Consider the following 27,872-nt stretch of genomic DNA (forward strand, 5'->3'; position numbering starts at 1 on the left):
ATATTAGAAGCCCAAAGCTTCCCTCCCCCCACGCACAAGAAGCAGAAAAGCACCGACCCACCCTCTCCCCCACTTACTTCAGCACCCTCCCCTCACCGGGCAAGCAACAGCATCGACCCACCCTCTCCCCCACAAGAGCATCAGCACCCTCCCCTCACCGGGCAAGCAACAGCAAAGCCCCCAAGAGGGACCGTGGTCTGCAGTACAACAAAAACTAATCCTTCACCCCGACAATTCGACGTACCACAGGTGCGCTCTCTCGCTCTCTCCCTCTCTCTCTCTCTCTGATAAAGGGACAGAAAGGTGTCGCTCAGCAAGAGGGGAGACATGAACAAAGCAACTCACTGATCTTCGGTGTAAACTTTCGTATTCAAATCCAGGAGCACGGAGTCACACCCTTAATGGGAGGCAGGGTGGCTTAGCAGCGAGCATGACGCTTTACAGTACCAGCAACCTGGGTTCAGTTCCCGCTGCTGCCCGTGAGGAACTTGTACGTTCTCCCCGCAACGCGTGGGTTTCCTCCGGGTGCTCCGGTTTCCTCCCACAGTCTGGCAATGTGCCGGCTGGAAGGTTAACTGGTCATTGTAAGCTGTCCTGTGGTTAGGTGAGGGGTAAATCGGGGGTCACAACTCAAAGAGCCAGAACGGCCTATTCTGCACTGTATCTCAATAAATAAATAAAACACGCAGTGCACGATTGGGAAATTGAGGCTTCCTGTTCATCAGCAGGTGTAGCCTCGATAATGAGTGTGAGTTTATTTGTTCTCACCCTCACTCATTTCCCTTTCTTTCCTCACCATTCCAAACTTCGTTCCAAGTTTCACCATTCCCCGGTATTATCTTTCATTGCTGGTGCTGTGTTGGTGGGGGCCAAGAGTCACCTCACAGCCAGGGTGGAGCTTCCTTGAACGATTTTCTTTATCGAGCACCTCAAGCAATGATCTGAGATGTTGAGTTTACAATCCACGGAGTACCAGTTTAGCCTAAACTGAAGGAATATCTAGAACCTTAAAACTGGAGCTGGGCTCTTAGTTCTATCAGCAAGCATGCTTTAAGAGTCATGGAGCAGATAGCTCGGAAACAAGTTCTTCCGACCTAATGAGACCATCTAATCCAACACTGATCCCAATTGATTCTCCCCAGAATCAAGTTTATTATCACCGGGATGTGACATGAAATTTGTAAACTTAGCAGCAGCAGTTCAATGCAATACATAATACAGCAGAGAGAAAAAAATAATAATAAGTAAAATAATAATAATAGCAATAAATTAATAACAGTACTAAAATAAATAGTAATAATAGTCGATTACATATATTGAATGGATTGTTTGAAATGTGCAAAAACAGAAATACTGTCTATTAAAAAAAAGTGAGGTAGTGTTCACGGGTTCAATGTCCATTTAGGAATTGGATGCCAGAGGGGAAGAAGCTGTTCCTGAATTGCTTTCAGGCCTTCAGGCTTCTGTACCTCCTTCCTGATGGTAACAGTGAGAAAGGGGCATGCCCTGGGTGCTGGAGGTCCTTAATAATGGATGCTGCCTTTCTGAGACACCGCTCCCTAAAGGTGTCCTGGGTACTTTGTAGGCTAGTACCCAAGATGGAGCTGACTAGATTTACAACCCTCTGCAGCTTCTTTTGGTCCCTCTGACACTGACAGTGATGCAGCCTGTCAAAATGCTCTCCACAGTATAACTATAGAAGTTCTTGTGTGTATTTGTTGACATGCCAAATCTCTTCAAACTCTTAATGAAGTATAGCCGCTGTCTTGCCTTCTTTATAACTGCATCGATATGTTGGGACCAGATTAGATCCTCAGAGATTTTGACACCCAGGAACTTAAAACTGCTCACTCTTTGATGCACCATCAATAACTCACTCTGAGACGTAAGGCGAGATATCGGCTTTTATTGACTGGAAGAAGGAACAAGCAGTGAGTGACCACCATACTACATCCTGGAGACTGAGAGGCCGAGCTCAGGCCTCAATCGCCTTTATACCGGGGTCTGTGGGAGGAGCCACAGGAGCAGTCAGCAGGGGGCGTGTCCAGACAGGTATATGTAGTTCACCACATTCACCACCCCCCCCCTTTGTTTTTAAAAAAGAGTCCCCATGTGGCGAAGTTTCTTACAAGTATATTTACAGGTTAAGTCTATCAGGTGGTCGAATATGTCGCTGCGATCTACGTAGCACCGGCTGTGATTGCACAGGTGCCGGTGGTGATTGCACTGGAGACGGTGGTTGTGCTGGCTCCGGTCTGACTTGAGGTGTCAGCCCACTAGGCGTCAGTGATCCCTCACGCGTGTGCGAGGCGCCTGGTATATACGCGTACGAGACGCCCGGTATATGAGTGTCGTGAGGAGTCTGTGTAGGGCTTGGTGTGCGCAGTGTCACCTCAGGTACAGGGTTCATAGTTACCGTGGAGAGTTCGGGGTAGTGGTCTGCTGCTCCTGCGGGCGCCATGTCACGGACGGAGACCGTGTCCTCCTGCCTATCAGGTAAGACTACGTAAGCATACTGGGGGTTCGCATGTAGAAGGTGAACCGTCTCAACCAGCGGGGAGTATTTATTGTTCCTCACATGTCTCCGGAGCAGCACTGGCCCTGGGGACGTCAGCCAAATTGGTAGGGTGGTCCCAGTGACAGACTTCCTGGGAAAAGAAAATAGGCGCTCGTGAGGGGTGGCATTGGTGGACGTACATAACAGGGAGTGGGTAGAGTGGAGTGCCTCAGGGAGGACCTCCTGCCATCGAGAGACCGGCAACCCTTTTGACTCAAGGGCTAAAAGTGTGGCCTTCCACACTGTGGCATTCTCCCTCTCCACCTGTCCATTTCCCCGGGGATTATAACTCGTGGTCCGACTAGTAGCAATGCCCCTAGCTAGCAGGTACCGGCACAGCTCATCACTCATAAAGGAGGACCCTCTATCACTGTGGATATAGCAGGGATACCCGAACAGAGTGAAGAGCTGGTGCAGGGCTTTTATGACGGACGTGGCAGTGGTGTCGGGGCAGGGGATGGCAAAGGGGAACCGCGAGTACTCGTTGATAATATTGAGAAAATAGACATTGCGGTCAGTGGAGGGAAGGGGGCCCTTAAAGTCAACACTCAATCGCTCAAAGGGGCGGGTGGCCTTGACAAGTTGCGCCGTTTCAGGACGGTAGAAGTACGGTTTGCACTCAGCGCAAATTTGGCAGTCCCTGGTCATCGTCCTGATGTCCTCCAGGGAATACGTCAGGTTCCGGTCTTTCACGAAATGGTAAAATCGGGTGACCCCAGGGTGGCAAAGATCTGCATGGAGGCCGTATAGCTGGTCGAGCTGTGCGCTGGCACACACTCCCCGGGATAGGGCATCAGGGGGCTCATTGAGCCTTCCAGGCCGGTACAGGATATCATAGTTGTAGGTGGAGAGTTCTATTCTCCACCGCAAAATTTTATCATTTTTGATTTTGCCCCGATGTTGGTTGCTGAACATGAATGCAGCTGAGCGCTGGTTGGTCAACAAGGTGAACCTTTTGCCGGCGAGATAGTTCCTCCAGTGCCTAATAGCTTCCACTATGGCCTGGGCTTCTTTCTCCACCGCAGAGTGCCGAATTTCAGAGCCTTGAAGGGTGCGAGAAAAGAATGCTACTGGCCTGCCTTCCTGATTGAGGATAGCAGCCAGCGCGAAATCGGAGGCGTCACTCTCTACTTGGAAGGGAATGGTCTCGTCCACCGCATGCATCGCTGCTTTGGCAATGTCCCCTTTAATGCGGCTGAAGGCCGCGCGGGCCTCGGCAGAGAGGGGAAACGAGGTAGACTTGACCAGAGGGCGGGCCTTGTCTGCGTAATGGGGGACCCATTGGGCGTAATAGGAAAAAAAACCCAGGCACCGTCTGAGGGCTTTGAGAGTGGTGGGAAGAGGGAGTTCTATCAGGGGGCGCATACGGTCAGGATCAGGGCCAATGACCCAGTTCTCCACGACATACCCAAGGATAGCGAGTCGGGTGGTTCTGAACACACACTTGTCCCTGTTATAAGTAAGGTTCAGAGCTTTGGCCACTTGGAAAAATCGTTGGAGGTTGGCGTTGTGATCCGGCCAGTCGCGACCACAGCAGGGGGCGTGTCCAGACAGGTATATGTAGTTCACCACACTCTCTCCACTCCTAATCCCTCTATGAGGATTGGTATGTGTTCCTTCGTCTTACCCTTCCTGAAGTCCACAATCAGCTCTTTCATCTTACTGACATTGAGTGCCAGGTTGTTGCTGCGGCACCATTCCACTAGTTGGCATATCTCACTCCTGTACGCCCTCTCGTCACCACCTGAGATTCTACCAACAATGGTTGTATCGTCAGTAAATTTATAGATGGAAGTTGAGCTATGCCTAGCCACCCATGGTCACAGATTGTACCACTCTTCCACATTCACAAGAGAATTTACTGTGGCCAATTACAAGGTTCAAAGGTTCATTTTATTCTCAAAGCATGCATTTAAAATACAGCTCTGATATTTGTCTTCTCCCAATAGCCAGGAAATACAAAAAAAAAACTACGGTTGTTGAAAGAAAATGCATCAAAACTCGCAAACCCTAAAAAACTCCCCCTCCCTCACAGAGGACAATAACATCAAACCCCAAACCCTCCCTCACACAAAAACTAACATACTGTCCACCCGCCAGTCGACCAACCCTTAGGTGTTTGGAATTAAACAACCACACCATACATGTTCGGAACATGGGAGGAGATGGAGGTAAGTGGAAGATCTCTGGACTGTGAAGCAGAGGTGATTCTAATTGCACCACCACACTTTGCTGAGATACAGAAGGAAAGGAAATGCTTGTGCAAGGGGTCCAGCAACAAGTTCTGTGCTCGTGACAAAATGATTCTCTCAAAGCAGCTCCAGCACTGAGGACGTCTTCAAGGAACAATGCCTCAGAAAGGTGGCATCCTTTTTAAAGATGCCCATCACCCAGGACGTGCCCTTTTCTCATTGCTACATCAAGGAGGAGGAACAGAAGCCTGAAGACACACACTCAACTTTTCAGGAACAGCTTCTTCCCCTCCGCCATCAGATTTCTGTATGGACAATGAGCCCATGTATAATACCTCACTATTTCTTCTCGCTCTCTTTTTGCACTGTTATTTAATTTATTAAATACGTCTTGTTTAATCTATAGTTATCATTATTATGTATTTCAATGAAGTGGTGCCACAAAATTATAGGCCAGAGAGATATGCTTGATCTCTACTAAGCAGAAGAGTTGGCTGACACTGCCACCTAGTGGTGGGTATAGTGGTGAACACCGGTTCAGGCTGCGATCGAGGCTTGACCGTGCAGGTGACACTCCTGTCCTGGTAACTCCTGTCCTCACTCCTGTCCTCAGATGGAGTGAGGAGTCTGAGTGTACCCAGGATCTACACACTGAAAATGAGTCAGTCCCAACTGGTGCTACGGCGAAAGCTAGGAAAAGTACATATCTAAACAAACTTCTTTCCTTTCTGACAGAAACTGGCAACCAAACTGAATCCACCTTGTTTTAGGGTAAATTTTCTAACAGGTCTCATCAGCCCATTAAGCAGCCCCAACCCAATGAGACTCACTTCTCATCTCTGTGTTCTCCCTCTTGGTTCCATTTGACACCTTCCCTAATGTCGACCATCAGTCCATATGGCATAGGAGCAGAATGAGGCCATTCAGCCCATTGAGTCTGCTCCGGACATTCCATCATGGCTGATGTATTAAACCTTTCAACCCCATTCTGCCGCCTTCTCCCCATAATCTTTGATGACCTAACTAATCAAGAACATGTCAAAATCAACTCTAAATATATCCAATGACTTTGCCTCCACAGCTGTCTGTGACAATGAATTCCATATTTGCACCACCATCTGGCTAAAAAGATTCCTCCTCATCTCTGATATCCTTCTATTCTGAGTGCCCACTGATCCTGGACTCCCCCACTGCTGGAAACATCCTCTCCATGTCTACTGTAACTAGGTTTTCCAATATTAGATGGGATGCAATGACATTCCCCTAAACTCCAGCGAGTACAGACCCTAAGCCATCAAGCGCTCCTCAAATGTTAACCCTTTCATTCCCTGGATCCTTCTCATGAACCTCCTCTGGACCCTCTCCGGTCCCAGCGCATCCTATCTCAGATAACAGACCCAAAACTGCGCACAATTCTCCAAGTGTGGTCTGGCCGATGCCTTGTCCAGCTTTTATATTCTAGTCCTCTCAGAATGGACACTTGCATTGTGTTTGGCTTCCTTACCACCGACTCAACCTTTAGGGAATCTCGCACGAGGACTCCCAAGTCCCTTTGCATTTCTGATTTCTAGATTTTCTCCCCATTTTGAAAATAGTCTACACCTTTATTCCTTCTACCAAAGTACACTTTCCTACCCTTTATTTCATCTGGGACTTCTTTGCCCATTCTCCTAATCTGCCCAAGTCCTTCTGCAGACTCCCTGCTTCCTCTATACTGCCTGCCCCTCCACCTATCTTCGTATCATCCTCAAACTGAACCACAAAGCCAACACTTCCACCATCCAGATCATTGTCGTACAATGGACAAAGAAGCAGTCCCAGCACCAACCCCCCGTGGACCATCCCTAGTCAGCTGGCAGCCAAACAGAAATGGCCCCTTTGGTTCCTTGCCTCCCGCCAGTCAGCCAATCTTCTATCCATGCTAATATTTTCCCTATAATGCCATGGGCTAACATAGCTGAGTCCAACGTTTGATCAATCTCAGTCTTTGGAGCTGAAGACTTCAGATTTGCGTTGACCTTTGACCGAAAAGAGGATATGCAGGAGTTCCGGTCAAGATGGCGCCTGTGTACAACGCTCCTTCAGTCAACGTCTTCTGGATAGATCATGAAACCAGATATTTAACTTCTTTTATGCCTCTTACGTTTGTTTTTCATCTTGGATGTGATTCTGTTGGAGCCTGTGGTTTACTGCTTGGACGTCGTTTGGGTGTGCCAGCGCTCAGCACTCTCTGAGAGGATTCTGGGAGTCAGAGGCAGCGTGCGTGGACCTCGTGGCGGGCAGGCTAAGGTTTGGCTCCATTTCACCGATTAAACCTATTATAGCGACGAGGAAGGTTGAAACATCGATGCAAATGCAGAAACTGAGCACCGGCTACTTGCCTTTTGATCGCTGAGGATGCCTCTGCTGTGCTAAAGGAGAAGGGAAAGCCCGCCCATCATGCCCGGAGATTGTCACCCAGGCTTTCTGCATTGTGGATGTGGACTGGGGACTATAGACTTTTATTGATCTTACAGTTTTTTCAGTATTCTGTGTGTAACCCCCTGGGTCGCCTCAGGCTCGCTCAGCTCGTTCTCGTCTAGGGGGAGCAGCCTTCGGCCCCGCCAAACTGGGTAATCAGCTGGTGTGGATGCTGTGTGATGTCCCCGCCTCGCCCAAAAACAGACAGTACACCATATGCGATTAAATGAGTACAATTTATAAAGGTTACTATAACTAAGTGATTAATAACGATACAGTATATATGAAGGAAAAAAAATAAAGAAAAGGCGCCAAACTTATCAAAGTCCAAACCACTTCGTGCACAGCCGTTGGAGCTCAATTACTGAAGTCTTCTGGCCGCCATTCGATCCCCTCCGAACTCCTCGACTCGCAGCTCAGGACCCTCCAAAGTGGTCAATCAAGCACATCTAGCTTCATCTCCTCTCCTCGGGGTACCTCCTGGCCTCAGACCCCTGCTTGCAGTCCGTTCCTCGCCCAGTTTATGTCCTCTCTCTCTCACCCCCTCACGCCAATCTGCCCAAAAGCCCGCCAACATTAGCTTACAGACTCAGAAGAGAGAACAACATTAATCCCAGTTGGTTTACAAAGGAATACAATTCTCATTATCAGTAAATTTTAACCCAAACAAACTTCCAGCACTCTCCCGCAACAAAGAAGCATTCCTGCTTTTAACAAAACAAAGAAGCCATTTTGATCGACACACCAGTAACAAGGAAAAAGAAGAAACCCCCTTTACACGTGTTTTTTGCTCAACCTTTTTGTGCGGAGTAGGGGGATTTGGGGGTTGTAGTGCCTGTTCCGTTTTTCTGTGCGGGGACGAGGGTTTTTGAGGTTGATGGTCACGCTGGCGTTCTTTTCTCTCTTGGTTTCGTGGCTGTCTGGAGAAGAAGAGTTTCAGAGTTGTACACTTTGATAACAAATGAAACTTCAAATAAGCGTTTGGGAAACTACTTCTCCGACAGGACTACTAAAGGACCATGTCTAATTTTAAAGTTCTAATTACTCGTCATCGGAGGGAATTTTCTGGGCATTTTAAGTAACTTGATCAGGTTCACCTCTCGGTGAATCCGGATTGTTTATTGTTATTCATCAGTAATCGAGCGTTTTCATCAACTGTAAAGAAGGTTGTTACTCCAGATGCAATGCAGCATACAAAACAATAAGCACAATGAACACAATAAATATAAATAAATAAGATGAGGTTATATACATAGATGTGCAATACAGGGTGAATTCAGACAGGGTAACTGGCCAAGTACTAAAATCCTGTACCAATCTACTGAGGGCCAGATTAGAGGCTTTCAGGTCTGCTGACCAAGAAAGTTACAAGAGGTCCAGGTACAATCTCCAGAAAGCCATCCCAGGGGCAAAGTGGCAATTCCAGACTAAACGTGAATCAATGAAGCATCTCCTTGTGCAAGGGCTTGAATGCTATCTCCCCTTACAAAGCAAAAACAAGCGACATAGGTGCTAAAGGGGCTTCGCTTCCAGATGAGCTCAATGTCTTCCATGCACGCTTTGACCGTCAAAACATGGAGAGACCATCTCGAACTCCCACAGCCCCAATGACCTGGTGATTTCAGTCTCTGAGGCTGACGTGAGAGCGTACTTCAGGAGGGTGAACCCACGGAAAACATCCGGCCCAGACGGGGTACCTGGCTGAGCACTGAAGATCAGTGCTGATCAACTGGCTGGAATGTTCATCGGCAGTCTGAGGTACCCACCTGCTTCAAGCAGTCTTCAAATATACTGGTGCCTAAGGAAAACGTAGTGACCTATCTCAGAGACTATCACCCATTGGCACTTACATCCATATAGATGAAGAGTTTTGAGAGGTTGGTGATTAAACATCAACTCCTGCCTGAGAAGCAACTTGAATCTGCTCCAGTTTGCCCACCGGAGTAATAGGTCTACAGCAGATGCCATCTCATCGGCTCTTCACTCAACCCTGGAACATCTGGACAGCAAAGATGCATACCTCAGGTTGCTCTTTATCAACAACAGCTCAGTATTCAATACCATCATCCCCTCAAAACTAATCAATAAGCTTCAAGACCTTGTCATCAATACCTCCTTGTGCAATTGGATCCTGGGTTTTCTCACTTGTAGACCCCAGTCAGCTTTGATTGACTCCTCCATGATCTCCAACAGCACAAGTGCACCACAAGGCCGTGTGCTTAGCCCCTGCTCTACTTGCTTTATGCCTATGACTGTTAGGGTAAGCACAGATCCAATGCCATATTTTAGTTTGTTAACGACATCACTGCCATAGGCCAAATCAAAGGTGATGATGACTCACCATATTGGAGGGGGATTGAAAATTTGGCTGAGTGGTGTCATAACAACAACTGCTCACTCAACGTCAGCAAGACTGAAGAGCTGATTATCGAGTTCAGGAGGAGGAACCCAAAGGTCCGCCAGCCAGTCCTCATCAGAGGATCAGAGGTGGAGAGGGTCAGGCACTTTAAATTCCCTGGTGTTATTATTTTGGATGACCTGTCCTGGGCCCAGCACATAAGTACCATTATGAAGAAAGCACAGCAATGCTTCTACTTAGGAGTTTGCAAAGATTTGGCATGACATCTAAAACTTTGACAAACTTCTATTGATGTGTGGTGGAGAGTATACTGACTGGCTGCATCACGGCCTGGTATGGAAATGGTATGGTCCTTTAATGGAAAATCCTCCAAAAAGTAGTGGATATGGTCCAGTACAACATGGTTAAAGCCCTCCCCACCATTAAGCACTTCCACACAGAAGAACTGTCACAGGAAAGCAGCATCCATCATCAGGGACCCCCACCACCCAGGACATGTTCTCTTCTCACTGCTGCCATCAGGAAGAAGGTATAGAAACCTTGGGACTCACAGCCCATGTTCAGGAACAGTTATTACCCCCCAAACATTAGATTCTTGGACAAAAGGGGGTAACTTCATTCGACTTTACTTGCCCCCATCACTAAACTGTTCCCACAGCCTGTGGGCTCACTTTCAAGGACCCATCGTCTCATGTTCTCGATATCTATTGCTTATTTATTATTACTAGTTTTTTTTGTATTTGTGCAGTTTGTTGTCTTTTGCACACGCTGGTTGAACGCCCAATTTGGTGCGGTCACTCAATGATTCTGTTATGGTTATTATTCTATGGATTTATTGAGTAATTGAATCTCAGGGTTGTATATATACTTCAATAATGAATTTACTTTGAACTTTGATTGCAAGTACACGAGTTCTACATTCAGAACTATTCACACATGACTTTACACATTTACACATGCGCCATCCACCTGCCTGTTTAAGGTCCGGAACTACAATTCCGCGTCACAGTTGTCCGGACGCCTGAGAGGCGGTGACACCGAGCGCGTTGGCGGGGTTTTACTCCACATCCGGCTGGCGTCGGAGCAGGCCGGCATTTCCGTTGGAGCGGTGTTCTGACCGGAAGTACACTCCGCGCCGCGGGGGAGGAGGTGAGGGGTTGTTTACGTCGGGGGCGGGAGGGCCTCAGCCCGAGGATTCCGGGGCCGGGGCGCCGGGCGTTCATCGGCGGGCTCAGGCCGGATCGGTGCCTCCTCATCCCCGGGGGATTGGGTGCGGTGCAGAGGTGGGGTCCTGGAGCAGGACTCCGGGCTACCACCTCCCTCGCCCAACCCTGGATCCGGCTCGGCCGAACGAGAGGCTGTAACGGGCCAGGGATCCGGGGGAAGGGGGCCGTCAGGGGCGGTCGCAGGAAAATGCACCGTCCGACAGAGAACTGGAGAAGATGGCATCGCCGTGCATCCGCGTCCAGAAGGGGACAGATTGTGCTGTTTCTCTCCAGAGACGATCACTGGAGTTCGTGCATTCATTGAACAGAAAACAAATCCAGCACTTCGGCCCACGGTGCTGCACCGACCAATCTAAACCTACTCTATAACACTTACTTTTCTTCCATCTAAAAATTTAAATGTCCCTATTCTATCGGCCTCCACCAGCGCCGTGGCAGTGTATTCTAGACACCCACTACCCTCTGTGTATAAAGATATATACCTCTGACATCTCCCCTAAACTTTCCTCCACTCGTCTTAAACGGATGTCCTCTGGTATTGGCCATTGTTGCCTTGGAGGAGTGGGGAAGGGCACTGGCTGTTCACTCTGTCCGTGCCCCTCATCATCTTATGCATCCCATCACCCCAAAGAGAAAAGCACTAGCTCACTCGACCTCTCCTCCTATAACGTGCCCGGTAATCCAGGCAGCAACCTGGTAAATACACTCTGCTGTTGCTAAATCTCCCACATGCTTCCCAGTGATGATTCAGAGGAGATTTGTGAGGATGTTGTTCAGAGAAAAGCTGCATTTCTCTTTAGAAATGAGGTAAGCAGAATTGAACACGATACTCTTAATTGTGGTCTGACCAGAACCTCGCAGCTCTCGATCTCAATCCTCCGCCTCGTGAAGGCTGACGCTCCATAATCTGTTTTATTGAATATATCCAGGATTTATTTAACACTACGGTACCTTAAACAATATGGAGGATGGAAAGCAGGAGATGCGTCAAGAGAAATAACATTTTCTAAATGCATCAAGTCCCTTGTCTTAAGTTCTGGAGATCTCACCATACAGTCTGGTCAAATAATACTTCAGAAAATGTAGGTTATCAACATACAGAAAGTATATTCAATGTGTTAATTTTCATGTAATGTGACATTTGTAGATTGGCTTCTCAGCCTCACTTGCCACTAGGGCATTTTAAGTACAAATGCTGAGATTTGAAAATTCTACATTTTATTTTTGCTGAACTCTATGTTGATTTAAGTAAATCAAGACAACTTCTGTTTTAAAAAAAACCCTGTAAACTGGCTTTTTAAGACCATTCTGTACAGTGATGAGAACAAATTTCTTCACACACAGGATGGTGAATCTGAAATTCCATATGACATAGGAGCAGAATTTGGCCCATCAAGTTTCCTCCATCTTTCAATCTTGGCTGATAAATTTTCCCTCTCAACCCAATTCTCCTGTCTTCCCTAGAGAGGTAGTTACACCCAAGGTGCAGGACACAGGAAACTGGGTGACAGTAGAGAAGGGAAACGGGGGTAAACAGCCAGTGCAGATTACCCCTGTGTTCATCCTTCTCAACAACAGGAACCCAACAATCACTGACTGGCTTAGAAGGGAAGTGTAAGGGATCCGGTATAAAAGGTGTTGTTCCTCCAAACTTGACCATTCATCCCCCCCCCCCCCCCCAATCCCTTCCCACCGATCTCCCTCCTGGCACTTATCCTTGTAAATGGAACAAGTGCTACACCTTCCCTTACACTTCCTCCCCCACCACCATTCAGGGCCCCAGACAGTCCTTCCAGGTGAGGCAACACTTCACCTGTGAGTCGGCTGGTGTGGTATATGGTGGGTGCTCCCAGTGTGGCCTTTTATATATCGGTGAGACCCGACGCAGACTGGGAGACCATTTTGCTGTCCGCCAGAGAAAGCAGGATTTCCCAGTGGCCACACATTTTAATTCCACATCCCATTCCCATTCTGATAATGTCTGTCTATGACCTCCTCTACTGTCGAGATGAAGCCACACTCAGGTTGGAGGAACAACACCTTGTATAGCGGCTGGGTAGCCTCCAACCTGATGGCATGAACATTGACTTCTCTAACTTCCGTTAATGCCCCTCCCCTTCTTACCCCATCCCTGATATATTTAGTTTTTTTTCTCCCTCTGCCCATCACTCTGCCTGTTCTCCATCTCCCTTTGGTGCTCCCCTCCCCCTTTCTTTCTCCCTCGGCCTCCCATCCCATGACCCTTTCTGTTCTCTAGCTCTGTATCCCTTTTAATCACCTTTCCAGCTCTTAACTTCATCCCACCCCCTCCGGTCTTCTCCTATCATTTTGCATTTTCCCCTCCCCCTCCTACTTTCAAATCTCTTACTATCTTTCCTTTCAGTTAGTCCTGATGAAGGGTCTCAGCCCGAAATGTCGACAGCGCTTCTCCCTATAGATGCTGCCTGGCCTGCTGTTTTCCACCAGCATTTTATGTTTGTTGCTTGAATTTCCAGCATCTGCAGATTTCCTCGTGTTTGCCTATAATTTCCTGGTTTGTTCTCAGAGCCTTTCTTAAACAGCGGAACAACATTGGCTATCCTCAATCTTCCAAAATGTCACCTGATTTAAATATTTCTGCTATGGCTCTTGCATCTACTGCACTTGCCTCTCACGGGGTCCAAGGGAACACCTTATAAGGCACTGGGGATTTGTCCATCCCAATTTGCCCCGAGCCAGCAAGCACCTTCTCCACTGTAATCTGTATCAGGTCCATGACTTTGCAGTTGCTTTGCCTCACTTCCATACGCTGTGTCTGTCTCCCCAGTAAATACAGATGCAAAAAAAAAATTAAGATCTCCCCATCTCTTTTAGCTCCACAAATGATTACCATTCTGATCTTCCAGAGGGCCAATTTTGTCCCTTGCAATCCCTTTGCTCTTAATGTCCGTAGAAGCCCTTAAGAATCTGCTATAGCAATCCCATGCCTCTTTTAACCCTCCTGATATCTTTAAGTGTTCTCTTGTATTTCTTGTACTCCAAGTTGTTCCAACCTGCCTATAGCTGCTATGCATCTCCTTTTTCTCTTAACTCAGATCTCGGTACCTCTTGAAAACCAAGGTTCCCTGAACTTGTTATCTTTACCTTTTCATCTGACGGGCACATACAAACTTTGTACTCTCAAAATTTCACCTCTGAATGTCTCCCACTTACCAAATACACCTTTGACAGAAAACAGCCTGTCCCAATCCACACTTGTCAGATCCATGAAAATGAGCCTTTCTCCAATTTAGAATCCCAACCGGCAGACCAGACCTATCCTTTTCTATTACGATCTTGAAACTAATGGCATTGTGGTCACTAGATGCGAAGTGTTCCCCTACACAAACTTCTGTCCCCTGCCCTGTCTCATTCCCTAAAAGCAGATCAAGTATTGCACACTCTCTCTTTGGGACATCTACGTACTGATGAAGGAAACTTTCCTGAGCACATTTGACAAGCTCTACCCCATCTAGTCTTTTTACAGTATGGGAGTTCCAGTCGATATGTGGAAAGTTTAAAATCACCTACTATCAGAATCTCATGTTTCTTTCAACAGTCTGCAATCTCTCTACAAATTTGTTCCTCTAAATCTGGCAGACTGTTAGGTGGTCTGTAATACAGCCCCATTAATGTGGTCACACCTTTCTTCTTCCTCAGATCCACCCATAAAGCCTCACTAGCTGAGTTCTCCAGTCTGTCCCGACTGAGCACTGCCATGGCTTTTTCTGCTGACTAGTAATGCCACCCCTCCCCATTTAATCACACCCGCTCTATCATGTCTAAAATAATGGAACCCTGGAATATTGAGCTGACAGTCCTGCAAGTCTCACTAATGGCTGTTCCATGTTTCCAAGTGTTGATCCGTGCCCTGAGCTCATCTGCCTTTCCCACAAAACTTCTTGCAATGAAATATACGTAGCTCAGAACATCAGTCACGCCATGCTCAACCTTTTGCTTCCTGACTTTGAGGTCCGAACATCTGTCTCCACAATCTCTCCACTATCTGTTCTGACACTTGGGTTCCCATTCCTCTACAACTTTAGTTGAACCCAACCCCCCCCCCCCATGCAGCACCAGCAAACCTTCCCAGTAGGATATTAGTCCCCCTCCATGTGCAAACCATCTCTTCTGTACAGGGGCTACCTCCTCTGGAAGAGAGCTTAATAGTCCAAAAATCTGATGCCCTCCCTCCTATACCAACTGCTTAGCCATGTGTTAAACTGTATGATCTTCCTAGTTCTGGCTTTGTTAGCACGTGGCACGGGTAACAATCCTGAGATCACAACCCTGGAGGTTCTGTCCTTTAACTCAGCACCTAACTCCCTGAATTCACTTTGCAGAACCTCGTCCCTCTTCCTGCAAATGTCATCAGTACCTACATGGACCACGACCTCTGGCTGCTCACCCTCCCACTTATGAATGCTGAGGACTCGATATGAGATGTCCTGGACCCTGACATCCAGAGGGTATAAGGGATTCTCGGCTATAGATTCTCAGCGCTTCTCCCTATAGATGCTGCCAGGAAATTATAAGTCAGTGAGCCTGACATAAGTAGTGGGAAAGTCATTGGAAGGTATTCTGCAGGACCAAATATATGAGTATTTGCATACATACGGACTGATTAGGGATAGTGAACATGGCTTTGTGAGTGTTACTTATGTCTAACCAACCTTACAGAGTTTTTTTGAGGAAGTTACCTGGAAAGTGGATGAAGGCAAGGAAGTGGATGTTGTCTACATGGACATTAGCATCATATTTGACAAGATCCTGCATGGGACATTGGTTAAGAAGGTTCCGTCTCTCGGCATTGAAGATGAGGTCATAATTTGGATTGGACTTTGGCTTTGTGGGAATGGCAGTAGATGGTTGCCTCTCTGACTGGAGGTCTGTGCCACAAGAATTGGTGCTGACTCCATTGTTGTTTGTCTTCTATATAACAATCTGGATGATAGTTTTGTTAACTGGATTGGCAAATTTGCATATGATACCAAGATTGGGGATGTAGTGGATAGTGAGGAAGACTTTCAGAGCTTGCAGAGGGATCTAGCTTAATGCAGTCAAGTGTGAGGTGTTGCACTTTGGGAGGACCAACCAGAGTAGGTCTTACACAGTGAGGAGTGCAGTGGGACAAAGGGATCTGGGTCCATAATTCATTCAACATGACACTACAGGTAGATAGGTTGTAAAGGAAGCTTTTGGCACTTTGACCTTCCAAAATCAATGTATTGACTACAGGAGTTGAGATGTTAAGTTGATGTTGGTGATGCCTGTTTTGGAGTATTGTGTGCAGTTTTGGTCACCTGCCTACAGGAAAGATGTAAACAAGGTTGAAAGTATACAGAGAAAATTTACAAGGATGTTGCTGAGACTGGATGATCTGAGTTATAAGGAAAGATTAGAACTTTCTTCCTTAGAATGTAGAAGATTCATGGGGAGAGTTGACAGAGGTATACACAATTATGAGTGGTATAGATAGGGTAAATGCAAGCAGGCTTTTCCCACTGAAGTTGGGTGAGAGTGGAACAAGCTGCCAGCACAAGTGATGGATGCAATTTTGTTTTCATCCTCTAAGAGAAGTTGGATAGCTTTGAGAATGGAGGGCTAAGGTCTGGTGCAGGTCAATGGGCCTGATTCTGTGCTGTAGTTTTATATGACTCCCTGGAACCTTCGACACCCTTGTTAACCAAGATGCCCGCTGGCTAAAGAAATCCCTCCTCATCTCTATCCTAAAGGGATGTCCTATTCTGAGGTGATGCCTTCTGGTCAGAGACTCTCCCACTAATGGAAACATATACTCTATTTCAACTTTTGAATATTCGGTACATTTCAATGAGATTCCCCCTTCATTCTAAACTCCAGCAAGTACAGGCCCAGAGGCAATAAATGTTAACCCTTTCATTTCTGGGATAATTCTTGTGAACCTCTGTTGGACTCTTCACAATGCCAGCTCATCATTCCTTGGGTATGGGACGCAAAACTGCTCAGAGTACTCCAAGTCTGGTTTGACCAGTGCCTTATGAAGTCTCAACATTACATTCTTGCTTTAATGTTCTTGTCCTCTTGAAATGAATGCTAACATTACACTTGCCTTCCTTACCACTGACTCAACCTGCAAGTTAACCTTTAGGAAATCCTTTACAAGGACTCACAAGCCCCTTTGCAGCTCCAATTTTTGAATTTGCTCCAGTTCAGAAAATATTTTGACTTTACTCCTTCCAAAATGCAAGACCATACATTTACCTACACTGCATTCCATCTGCAGCTTCTTTGCCCATACGCCTACGTCCTTCCGCAGAATCCCTGCTTCCTCAACACTACCTTCCCCTCCACCTGTCTTTGTATCATCCTCAAACTTCACCACAAAGCCATCAATTCCATCATCTAAATCATTAACATATATCATGAAAAGTAGTAGATCCAACACTGACCCCTGTGGAACTCCACTAGTCACCAGTAGCCAACCAGAAGAGGATTTCCTCACTTTGCATCGTTCAGTCAGCCAATCTATCTATGCTAGCATCTTTCCTGCAATATCAGGGTCTCTTAGCAGCCTTATGTGTGGCACCTTGTCAAAGGCCTTCTGAAAATCCAAGTAAATAGCATCTATTGACTCTCCTTTGTCTATCCTGCCTGCTAGTTCCTCAAAGAATTCCAACGGATTTAGAACCATAGAACAGTACACACAGAAACAGGCCCTTTGGCCCCTCTTGGCTGTGCTGGACCATTTTTCTGCCTAGTCCCACTGACCTGCTATATCCCTCCATACCCCTCTCATCCGTGTACCTGTCCAAGTTTTTTTTTAAATGTTAAAAGTGAGCCCGCATTTACCACTTCATCTGGCAGCTCATTCCACACTCCCACCACTCTCTGTGTGAAGAAGCCCCCCTCAATGTTCCCTTTAAACTTTTCCCCCTTCATCCTTAACCCATGTCCTCTGGTTTTTTTTCTGGATTTGTAAGACAATGTTTCCTCTTAAGGAAACCATGCCAGCTTTGGCCTATGTTATTGTGTGCCTCCAGGTACCCCAAAACCTTATCCTTAATAATGATCTTGCCAACCATTGAAGTCAGGCTAATTGGCCAAAATTTCTGTGTTTTGCCTCCCTCCCTTCTTAAAGAATGGAGCATTTGGAATTTTCCAGTCCTCTGGAACTGTTCCAGAATCTAGTGATTCTTGAATGATCACTACTAATGCCTCCACAATCTCTTGAACTACCTCTTTCAGAATTCTGGGTCTGTGGAAGAGTGCAGGGGGGGATCTCATTGAAACCTACCGAACGTTATAAGGACTAGAAGGTGTGGATGTGGAGAGGATGTTTCCTATGATGGAGGTATCTGGAACTAGAGGGCAGAGCCTCAGAATTGAGGGGTATCTCTTTAGACCAGAGGATTTTGTTTTAGCCAGAGAGTAGTGAATCTGTGGAATGCTCTACCACAGACTGCAGTGGAAGCCAAGTTCGTGCGTATATTTAAGGCGGAAGTTGATAGTTTTCTGATCAGGCAGGGCATCAAAGGGTATGGTGTATGGGGTTGAGTGGGATCCGGGATCAGCCGTGATAGAATGGTTGAACAGACTCAGCAGGCTGAATGGCTTAATTCTGCTCCTATGTCTTATGGTCTGTTACCCCAACTGGTCCACATGACATCTCCCTTCAGACAATTTACTACTCAGAAGGCAAACAACAGGAAATCTGCAACAACACACACAAAATGCTAGTAGAACACAGCACGCTAGGCAGCATCAATAGGGAGAAGCGCTGTCGTCGTTTCGGGCCGAGACCCTTCGTCAGGACTAACCAAAAGGAAAGATAGTAAGACCTAAAGCAGGTCTGGGTCAAAATATGATCAAAAAGTTGAAAGGCCGAAGGAATTATAGATGGGGAGCAGCGAGAGAGGGTTTCACTGAACTCCCGTCGAAGAGAAGATTTAAACTTCTTCAGTGTAGGCATCACTGGCAGAGGCTTCGCAGTAGTGAATTTAAAGAGCAAACACGAGGAAATCTGCAGATGCTGGAAATTCAAACAACAAGACACACAAAATGCAGGTAGAACACAGCATATGAACAACTGAAAATCTAAAGGGCAATAAAGGATCAGTTGTGGATAATGTGAAGGATTTGCTTTTACATGCTGATCCGCTCTGGCTTCTCAACAATTACTGTCAAAGTGAAACTGTGAGTATTGTTCAAATGTACGTGGACCTGACAGTGCTTTCTCCCTATAGATGCTGCCTAGCCTGCTGTGTTCTACCAGCATTTTGTGTGTGTTACTACTCAAAAGGCCTGTTATAATTCGATACACAAAAGGGCTGTTGTGGCTTGTTTGTTTAGTATATAGGAGATTGTGAGGTGTTTAAATCTTACGGATTTCTAAAGGATATGGGTTATACAGAAAGGTGCTGTCAAGGTAGAAGATGAGTCGTGATCCTATCCAAGGGCGGAGCAGGGGCCAAATGGTCTCTTAGTTCTATTTGTTTTTCAGTGATCTATTCATCTAAAATAGTGTCTGTAAACACTTTGATAAACCGCTACATTTTGCAGAGTTGTTCAGCCGATAAGTTGAGACATTGCTGTAATTGTATCCTTGTACTGTGTCCTCTCCTCGTTACACTGCATCGGCCACAAAAATAGAATCATGTTTTCTTTTCCCCAGATTAAATATGAGTTTCTGATTCCAACTCAAAAGAAGATAACATGGAAGATCCTTCAGAAATCATTCAGAAACTGCAACTTGCAGGCAAAAACAGGACAAAACAAGAGGAGTATTACCAAGTTATGAAAGTTCCTATTGGAGAGGTTCTGAAAAAGATTCTGGAGGACTTGTCAACTGAAAATCTAAGGGGCGATAAAGGATCAGTTGTGGATAATGTGAAGGATTTGCTTTTACATGCTGATCCGCTCTGGCTTCTCAACAATTACTGTCAAAGTGAAACTGTGAGTATTGTTCAAATGTACGTGGACCTGACGGTGCTTTTGACCCAGTACTCAGCGTTGCCACAGTGTGAGTCCGACGTCGGGGAGCTGCCTGACAGTGCCTATTGCACAGTCCCTGGGAGGGCCCACAGCGTGGCGGAGGTATTTCAGATTCTTCTCAGTAAACTGTCAGTAAGGCCGGTGCAAGCGATGTCCAGCTCTGCTGCCGGAGTTCCACCCAGCTCTGTTTTGAATGGCATCTCCCCACATCTGGTCATTTTCTGCGCCACACACTGCCAAGAGATGCCATGGACCAGCGCCGCGTCTCGGCTGGCTGCAGACGAGCTGCTGGCCGCCACAGTGCAGGCATCCAGGTGCAAGACTCTTGTGGAATTCCTGTGTGGGTCACAGGAGGAAGGCGGGGGAGCTCTGGGTGCTGTGCTACATCTGATGAAGCCACAAATGAGCAAGTGAGTCCATTTTACATACCTCAGCGAGTGGTCAGCGGTCTCTAATAAACTTTGTAACTGCTCTCAGCTGGTAGGTAATTCACCCATCTACAGGTAGTTGCCAGCAAGGTGAGAGATTCCATGTTGTATCTCCAAGCTTGTACTGCTGGCAGGAACTGCACACACCACTCTTTCCCAGCTGCTGGATCTCACCTACGGGTGTGTCATGTCACTGCACTCTTCTTTGCTTTTTTTCATTTTTTTTAACAGAGTGCTAGTAACTGTTTTGTGTGTGTGCAAATCTCTACAGAAACACCTGGAAGTTGAATCCAGCCACAAAACACGTATTTCGGTGGCTGCTGCAGAGGGTGAGGAGGCCTTGGCTGGCTGAGCACCTGGACACAGTGCTGCCACCGTCCCTCCTCTTCTCAGACGACTACAGGACAGAGAATAAGATTCTGGGTGTGAGGTGTCTCCAGCACGTCATTGACAATGTGGTACGTGGAGGCCAGAGAGTGGGGCTCGAATGGGAATTGCGGGAAGGGGTGGGGGACATTGCAGAGGAGTCTGAGGAAAAGAAAATTCTGTAGAAGGTGAAACATGGCAGCATCAAGTGCCACACTATCTTCCAGGTATTAAACTGAAGCTCCTGTTCTCTGAACGAATCTGGTAATGATTCATACAGCAGAGTCCTACTCGTATTCCTGCCAGAGTTTGTATTCGCAGTTTGTGGGACCTTCTGCAAACTCTTTATCTGCATTGCAGTGACTGCAATTGGATGTGGAGCATTGGATTGTATTAAAATGCTTCACAAATGTGTTATTTGAAACCTAACTGAAGGATTGCCTCTTACTTCAACATTGATATTCAAATCACCTACTTGCTGTCTAACATTAAACGAGAAATGCAATTGGCTTACACTTGGTTGGATAAGGTGGCTAGTTGTTCTAATGCACAGTAAACATGAATTTATACTGGAGAGAGAGGGACTGTCGATTCGATTAAAATGGACATTGTTAGCCCCTGTAGCTTTCTTGCTCGTATTTCATTCTATTTTGAAAGTGTGTCTGTGTACCTAACATTTTTGTGTTCTCTTTCAGCCTGCTGCAGAGCTCTTGCAGTATAACCGAGCACAGGTCGTGTACCATGCTCTCTTCACTCACCTGTACACTCCTGAAGCCTCACTCATTCAGGTGAATAAAGTCACTCCTGAACACTATCCCTCTTGTAATGGCCGGAACAGGACATTTGTTCAACTTGGCCTGTCCTACCTCTCAAGAAAAATGATCGCATCAGACCCATTTCCCCCTGTAGTCCATTCTCCTTCTTCTGTCTATCAACTCCCGATTTCTCTCTCTCACCACTTAGCTACACTCAGGAGTGATTTGCAGTGACTGATTAACCTAAGGTCTTCAATGTGGGAGGAATCCAGGGAAACCCAGGAGGTCACAAGCGCCACTTAAGACAGCGGTATCAGGGTCGATTCCAGGTCTCTGAGCGCTATTTGTGGCATCACCTTCACATTAACATAGCAGCCTCATGAATTGCAAATTCCTATAATATCCAGATACAAAAACTATTTTGAAGGCCATATTACCCATTGAGTCAATGCTGGCTCTCAGAGCAATCCAATCAATCTATTATTCCCACTTTTTTTTAAACCCATCTCGTATCTTTCAAAAATGCTCATCAAGTCTGCCCCTATTCTACCACACATTTACTCCAGTGATAATTTATTGCAATTCCCCTACCAACTAGCAGGCCTTTGGGACATAGCAGGAAACACATGCAGCCACGGGCAAACCCTGATCAGGACTGACTGTGTCAACAGAACTTGGGGCAGTACCCCGTCTCTTGTATCACTTCGCCCCTCATTGTGCCTGTGTACTTGTGATTGTTTACCTACAGTGTTTGTTAGGCAGAGTGACTGAAAGTGGAGTCTTACCTGTTTTAGCAGTCCATCTAATTAGTTGCCATTCTTTTAGGTACATCTGCTCATTAATGTGAGTTTCTCATCAGCCAATCACATGCAAGGAAAATTTACTATCAAAGTGCGTATATGTCACTATATACAAGATTCATTTTCTTGTGGGCATACTCAGTAAATACAAAAAAATGATAGAATCAATGAAAAAACACACAAGACACACCCTAATGTGCAAAATGGTTCCCAGGAGTGCATGCTTGACAAATTGAGAGATTAGACTCTTGCAGAACTCAGCAGAGTTTAGAACCAGAGGTCACAATCTCAAGAAGCTTATCATTTTGGACAGATAAGATTTTTTTTCAAGAGGATGATGGAAGAAAATGAAGTGCAGGTTCAGGCAGGGTCACTGAGAATGAAATAACAGCTCAATTGGCAAGAGTAGACTAGCCTAGCTGATAGCTCCTAAAATAAACCCAAATTTGATCTGACCTTCCTGTATACAATGCATTTCAACAACACATTCCCCACCTCTTGTCCAAATTCAGACTTCCTGCATGAAAACGTAGCAACCTAGAACCTTAATTCTGCTTCTCTGTCGACATTCCAGTATTTCCTCGTTTTTTATTGGAGCTTGTACATCAAACTCGACAATTCTTACCCCGTCACCCCCACCCAGAGAGTATGAGGTGAACCATAACTAATCCCTTCTCTGTTTTAGACTGTGCTATCCTGTTTACTCGACCTTCTCCCAGTTATAGAGAAGCCACACGTCACCCGAGGACAACAGAGAGCAAATCACTATGACAAAGTATTCTGCCTGATACTTAGCCATATGGAGGTTGAAGACAAGATCCCACTTCGAAGAGTATATGCCAAGCACCTGCCTGTCTTCATTGAAAGGTCAGAATGCTGTTTATTGTCAAAATTAGCATTTGGGTTCAGTGTTCCCTCCAATTTGTAATGACCAGTGTGCGCAAAAAAACCAAGTTTGTTGTTCATTGTTTAAAAGAAATCAAATTATACACATCAATGTGTATTAAATGAACTAATTCTTTTGGATTTCACACCCTTTGCTTCTTTGGAATTCGACATAGTGAATCAATAATTTCTTCATTAAATCAGTATAAATAAGCCAGTTCTAAAATCTGCAGAGTAATCATCACAGACTCTGTGTTATCAACACCGTCCGCATCCGAAACAGGAAAGGGGAATGTGACTGTGTATGGTTGTGAAATACACTTAGCATGCCAGAGGCAACCTTTTGTGCGCAGTTTAAATTCCTCTGTGCGCTAGTAGGAGGATGCGTGCAAGCGAGAGGGAACATTGTTTGGGTTGCAGACTCTGTGGAGTCAGTTGCATCGATATGGAAACTCACCTGTTCCCAGCCCAAACCCTGATTACCAGAAGCTTCATAGATTTCTCAGTGTGATTCTGACCGGTGGACATCAGAGGCTTCAGACAACACTTTTACTTTTGTGATCTTATTGCAAAATGCAGGCTTTTGCTGGTAAATGGAGAAACTAGAAAGCTGGGCTCATCCCTCAACCAAACGGCCACTACAAAAACTGTTCCAAATCTAAAACAGCAATCCTGTTTGAAATTGCCACTTGACAGAAGTGGCCTGGAAAATGATCACATTTTTATACGATGATCGTTTTTTTATTGTGTACATTTACAATAATGTACTTTGTTTTATCTGGAGCCAATCTTGGATCACAGACAGAAAACTGTGTACATATAGAATGCAGACACCTCTTGCTATCGCCATCACTTTATGAAATGAGACAAACAGGATATGCATCACTAAACCCTGATTTGCTTTTGTTGCCAGGCTCGGTATTCTGGTTGTTCGGCATTTGAAACGGTTACAGAGGGTGATTCTTGGATATCTGGAGGTGTATGATGGACCTGAGGAAACAGCGAGGCTCTGTGTTCTGCAGGCATTCCAGAACATGATCCAACAGGCTTGGCCCAGGTACCACTAAACTAAGGAGAATCCACAACATTAGGGTAGATTTGAGACTGTTAATTTTCACCAATCTTTCTGGGTTTTTTTGTTATTCAACAGGATGTCCATGAGGCTGGAAGTTTTGCTTAAATCCTTACTTAAATTCATATATGACGTGGCAACTGATCAGAGCCCAACACCACCCCGGGTGAGGGAGGAGCTGTTACACGATGCCACCCAATGCTTGATTCTGCTCAATCGCTGTTGTGAACGCAAAGTGACGGTAAGCCTGTGCCCACTGATCACCCAGCACTTGGGAGGCGGCAGGGTGGAGTCTTAACTAAAATTTCCTGAACTAATGCTTCAAAACATTAACTGTCATCCCTTCCGCACTCAGCTGTACCTCAGTTGGACCATTCTGTCTGATTCAGACAGTTGCAGTCCAAGTCTGGGCACCAAAATTAAGTTAGATACCGCAGCAGAATACCTGGGGGAAGTGCTGTCTTTCAAAATCAGAATTTTGTGAAGTGTATTTTGCAACAGTACAGTGCAAAGGCAATTTACAAAATAGTACAAAAACAGGAATAATGAGGTGGTGTTCAGAAATCTTTAAATAATGTCCATCAGCCCCCTCGGGTGAATGTAAAAGAAGCTGACAAGGTTCCACATGGTAGGCTTATTCAGAAAGTCAGAAGGCATGGAATCCAGGGAAGTTTGGCCAGGTGGATTCAGAACTGGCTTGCCTGCAGAAGGCAGAGGGTCATGGTGGAGGGAGTACATTCAGATTGGAGGGTTGTGACTAGTGTCCCACGAGGATCGGTTCTGGGACCTCCACTTTTCGTGATTTTTATGAACGACCTGGATGTGGAGGTAGAAGGGTGGGTTGACAAGTTTGCAGACGACACAAAGGTTGGTGTTAGAGCAACACATACAACAAGCTGGAGGAACTCAGCAGGTCAGGCAGCATCCATGGAAACAAGCAGTCAACGTTTTGGGCCGAAACCCTTCGTCAGGACTGAAGAGCAAGGGGGTGGGGGCCTATAAAGAAGGTGGGGGGAGGATGGGAAGGAGAAGGCTGGTAGGTGTCAGGTTAAGAACCAGTAAGAGGAAAGATCAGGGGGTGGGGGAGGGGATAGGCAGGAAAGGTAAAGAAGGAATGTAAGGGGAAAGCACTGTGTAGTAGAAGGCGGCAGAATCCTGAGAAGTGATAGGCAGCTGGAGGAGGAGGCAGAGTGAAACTGGGAAGGGGGAACGGAGAGGGAGGGAGTTACCGGAAGTTGGAGAATTCGATGTTCATGCCAAGGGGCTGGAGACTACCCAGACAGTATATGAGGTGTTGCTCCTCCAGCCTTATTTATGGCAGTAGAGGAGGCCATGTATGGACATATCCAAATGAGAATATGAAGCAGAATTGAAGTGGGTGGCAACCAGGAGATCCCATCTGTTGTGGCGGAGCGGTGGTGCTCGATAAAGCGGTTCCCCAATTTGCGTCGGGTCTTGCCAATGTAGATGAGGCCGCACCGGATGCAATAGATTACCCCAACAGACTCACACATGAAGTGCGGCCTCACCTGGAAGGACTGTTTGGGGCCCTGAATGGTAGTAAGAGAGGAGGTGTAGCAATTACCCTTGCAGGGCTAAGTGCCAGGTGGGAGATCCGTGGGGAGGGACATGCGGATTAGGGAGTTGCGGAGGGAACAATCCCTGTGGAAAGAGGGAAAGATGTGCTTAGTGGTGGGGTCCTGTTGAAGGTGGCGGAAGTTGCAGAGGATAATATGCTGAATCCGGAGGCTGGTGAGGACAAGGAGAACTCGGTCCCTGTTGTGGTGACAGGAGGCTGGGGTGAGGGCCGAAGTGCAGGAAATGGAGGAGATGCGGGTGAGGGCACCATTGATATTGGCAAAAGGGAAACCACGATCCTTGAATTTGAGATGTCCTTGAAAGGAAAGCCTCATCCTGGGAGCAGGTGCAGCAGAGACGGAGGAACTCTGAATAGGGAATAACATTTTTACATTTGGCAGGGTGGGAAGAGGTATAGTCGAGGCAGTTATGAGAGTCAGTGGGTTTATAAAAATACGTCTCCAGAGATGGAGACCAAGAGAGCAAAAAAGGGGAGAGAAGTGTCCGTGATGGACCAAGTGAATTTGAGGGCTGGGTGGAAGGTTGGTGGTGGTGTGGATAGTGTAGAGGATTGTCGAAGATTGCAGAGAGACATTGATATGATGCAGAAGTGGTCTGAGAAGTGGCAGATGGAGTTCAACCCGGAGAAATGTGAGGTGGTATACTTTGGAAGGACAACAAGGCGGAGTACAAAGTAAATGGCAGGATACTTGGTAGTGTGGAGGAGCAGAGGGATCTGGGGTTAGATGTCCACTGATCCCCAAAAGTTGCCTCACAGGTAGATAGGGTAGTTAAGAAAGCTTATGGGGTGTTAGCTTTCATAAGTCTAGCGATAGAGTTTGAGTCGCAAGGTAATGATGCAGCTCTATAAAACTCTGGTTAGGCCACACTTGGAGTACTGTGTCCTGTTCTGGTCGCCTCACTATAGGAAGGATGTGGAAGCATTGGAAAGGGTACAGAAGAGATTTACGAGATGATGCCTGATTTAGAGAGTATGGATTATGATCAGAGATTAAGGGAGCTAGGGCTTTACTCTATGGAGAGGAGGAGGATGAGAGGAGACAAGATATTAAGAGGAATAGACAGAGTGGACAGCCAGCGTCTCTTCCCCAGGGCACCACTGCTCAATACAAGAGGATATGGCCTTAAGGTAAGGGGTGGAAAGTTCAAGGGGGACATTAGAGGAAGGTTGTTTACTCAGAGAGTGGTTGGTGCGTGGAATGCACTGCCTGAGTCAGTGGTGGAGGCAGATACACTAGTGAAATTTAAGAGACTTACTAGACAGGTATATGGAGGAATTTAAGGTGGGGGGTTATATGGGAGGCAGGGTTTAGGGGTTGGCACAACATTGTGGGCCTAAGGGCCTGTACTATTCTATGTTATAAGTTCATGACATCACAAATGCAGTTTTTTTTAATTACAACATTGACAAAACCAATTCTCATAAATGAACTTTTTTTTTACCAGATACATTTTTATTCAGAGATAATTACTGTATTAGCAAAATACTTTAAAATTAAAATAACTGCATTGGTTTCAGAGCCAGGGGTTTAGTTTTCTGATTGTGCCTTTGTAACAATTGCCAACAAACTGCAATCCTTAGTTTCCACTCTAGAGGCCAATGGAAACGAAATCCAAAGCAGGTTTTAAGAAAGCTTAGATCAAAGTTCTTACACACGAAGGATAGCTAAGATGCTATTTGATTTCACCAGGCAACCTGTACCTGAGCCATTGCCGCAGGGATAATGGTCCTTTATCTCGTTTGTGCTCTTCAGGTTCTCCTGGAAGGAGTGCGGCAGAATTGTGAAAACGTGACCGTGCTGGAGTGTCTGCAACGGGTTCAGCAAGACATGTAACAAGTATTGCAAATGTATCTGTACAGGACTGTAATAAACAGGCAAAACTTTGTGGTCATTGTCCAGCTCGTTTCAGATACTGGAATTTACCCTGCAATGGTCACTATGGATGGTTTGTATTCACTCACTTCTGCTCAGGAAACCTTGGCTCAGTGTCAGCACTCATTCTCAAATGACGTTACAGGGTAGCGTACAAAAACTTCCTCACTCGGATACTAAAACAGGAGACTTGGTCAAATGGGTAAAAGCTTTTGCAAGTCATTCCATAACTTAATTAGGCAGATGAAGGCATGTCCAACAAAAGGGTAAAGCAAACGGGAGTGCTGAGATCTCGGCATTCAAAGGGC

General features: G+C 46.2%; 1 protein-coding gene across 3 annotated transcripts; it reads left to right on the forward strand.

Moving 5' to 3' along the window:
• The first annotated feature begins 10,581 nt into the window (after nucleotides 1-10,581).
• tti2 (TELO2 interacting protein 2) lies at nucleotides 10,582-27,583 on the forward strand. Of its 3 annotated transcripts, XM_059967044.1 has the most exons (9): nucleotides 10,738-11,601; nucleotides 11,724-11,876; nucleotides 19,466-20,195; nucleotides 20,485-20,671; nucleotides 21,275-21,367; nucleotides 22,820-23,001; nucleotides 23,933-24,076; nucleotides 24,170-24,332; nucleotides 27,445-27,583. In XM_059967044.1, exons 3-9 carry the CDS (start codon nucleotides 19,507-19,509, stop codon nucleotides 27,523-27,525), a joined length of 1,539 nt encoding a protein of 512 aa, XP_059823027.1. In that variant the 5' UTR covers nucleotides 10,738-11,601; nucleotides 11,724-11,876; nucleotides 19,466-19,506; the 3' UTR covers nucleotides 27,526-27,583. The 3 variants fall into 3 exon arrangements, with proteins under 3 accessions (XP_059823018.1, XP_059823027.1, XP_059823035.1); XM_059967035.1 differs by lacking the exons at nucleotides 10,738-11,601; nucleotides 11,724-11,876 and adding an exon at nucleotides 10,582-10,717; XM_059967052.1 differs by lacking the exon at nucleotides 11,724-11,876.
• Nucleotides 27,584-27,872: the final 289 nt, after the last annotated feature.

This window comes from Hypanus sabinus, chromosome 1, assembly GCF_030144855.1.
Source record: "Hypanus sabinus isolate sHypSab1 chromosome 1, sHypSab1.hap1, whole genome shotgun sequence".
NCBI lineage: Eukaryota > Metazoa > Chordata > Chondrichthyes > Myliobatiformes > Dasyatidae > Hypanus > Hypanus sabinus.

Coding starts and splice junctions, on each gene's coding strand:
- tti2 (XM_059967035.1), top strand. CDS start 19,507: ATGGAAGATCCTTCAGAAATCATTCAGAAACTGCAACTTGCAGGCAAA. Junction 24,077..24,169: donor ATCCAACAGGCTTGGCCCAG/GTACCACTAAAC, acceptor GTTATTCAACAG/GATGTCCATGAGGCTGGAAG. Junction 24,333..27,444: donor GTTGTGAACGCAAAGTGACG/GTAAGCCTGTGC, acceptor TGTGCTCTTCAG/GTTCTCCTGGAAGGAGTGCG.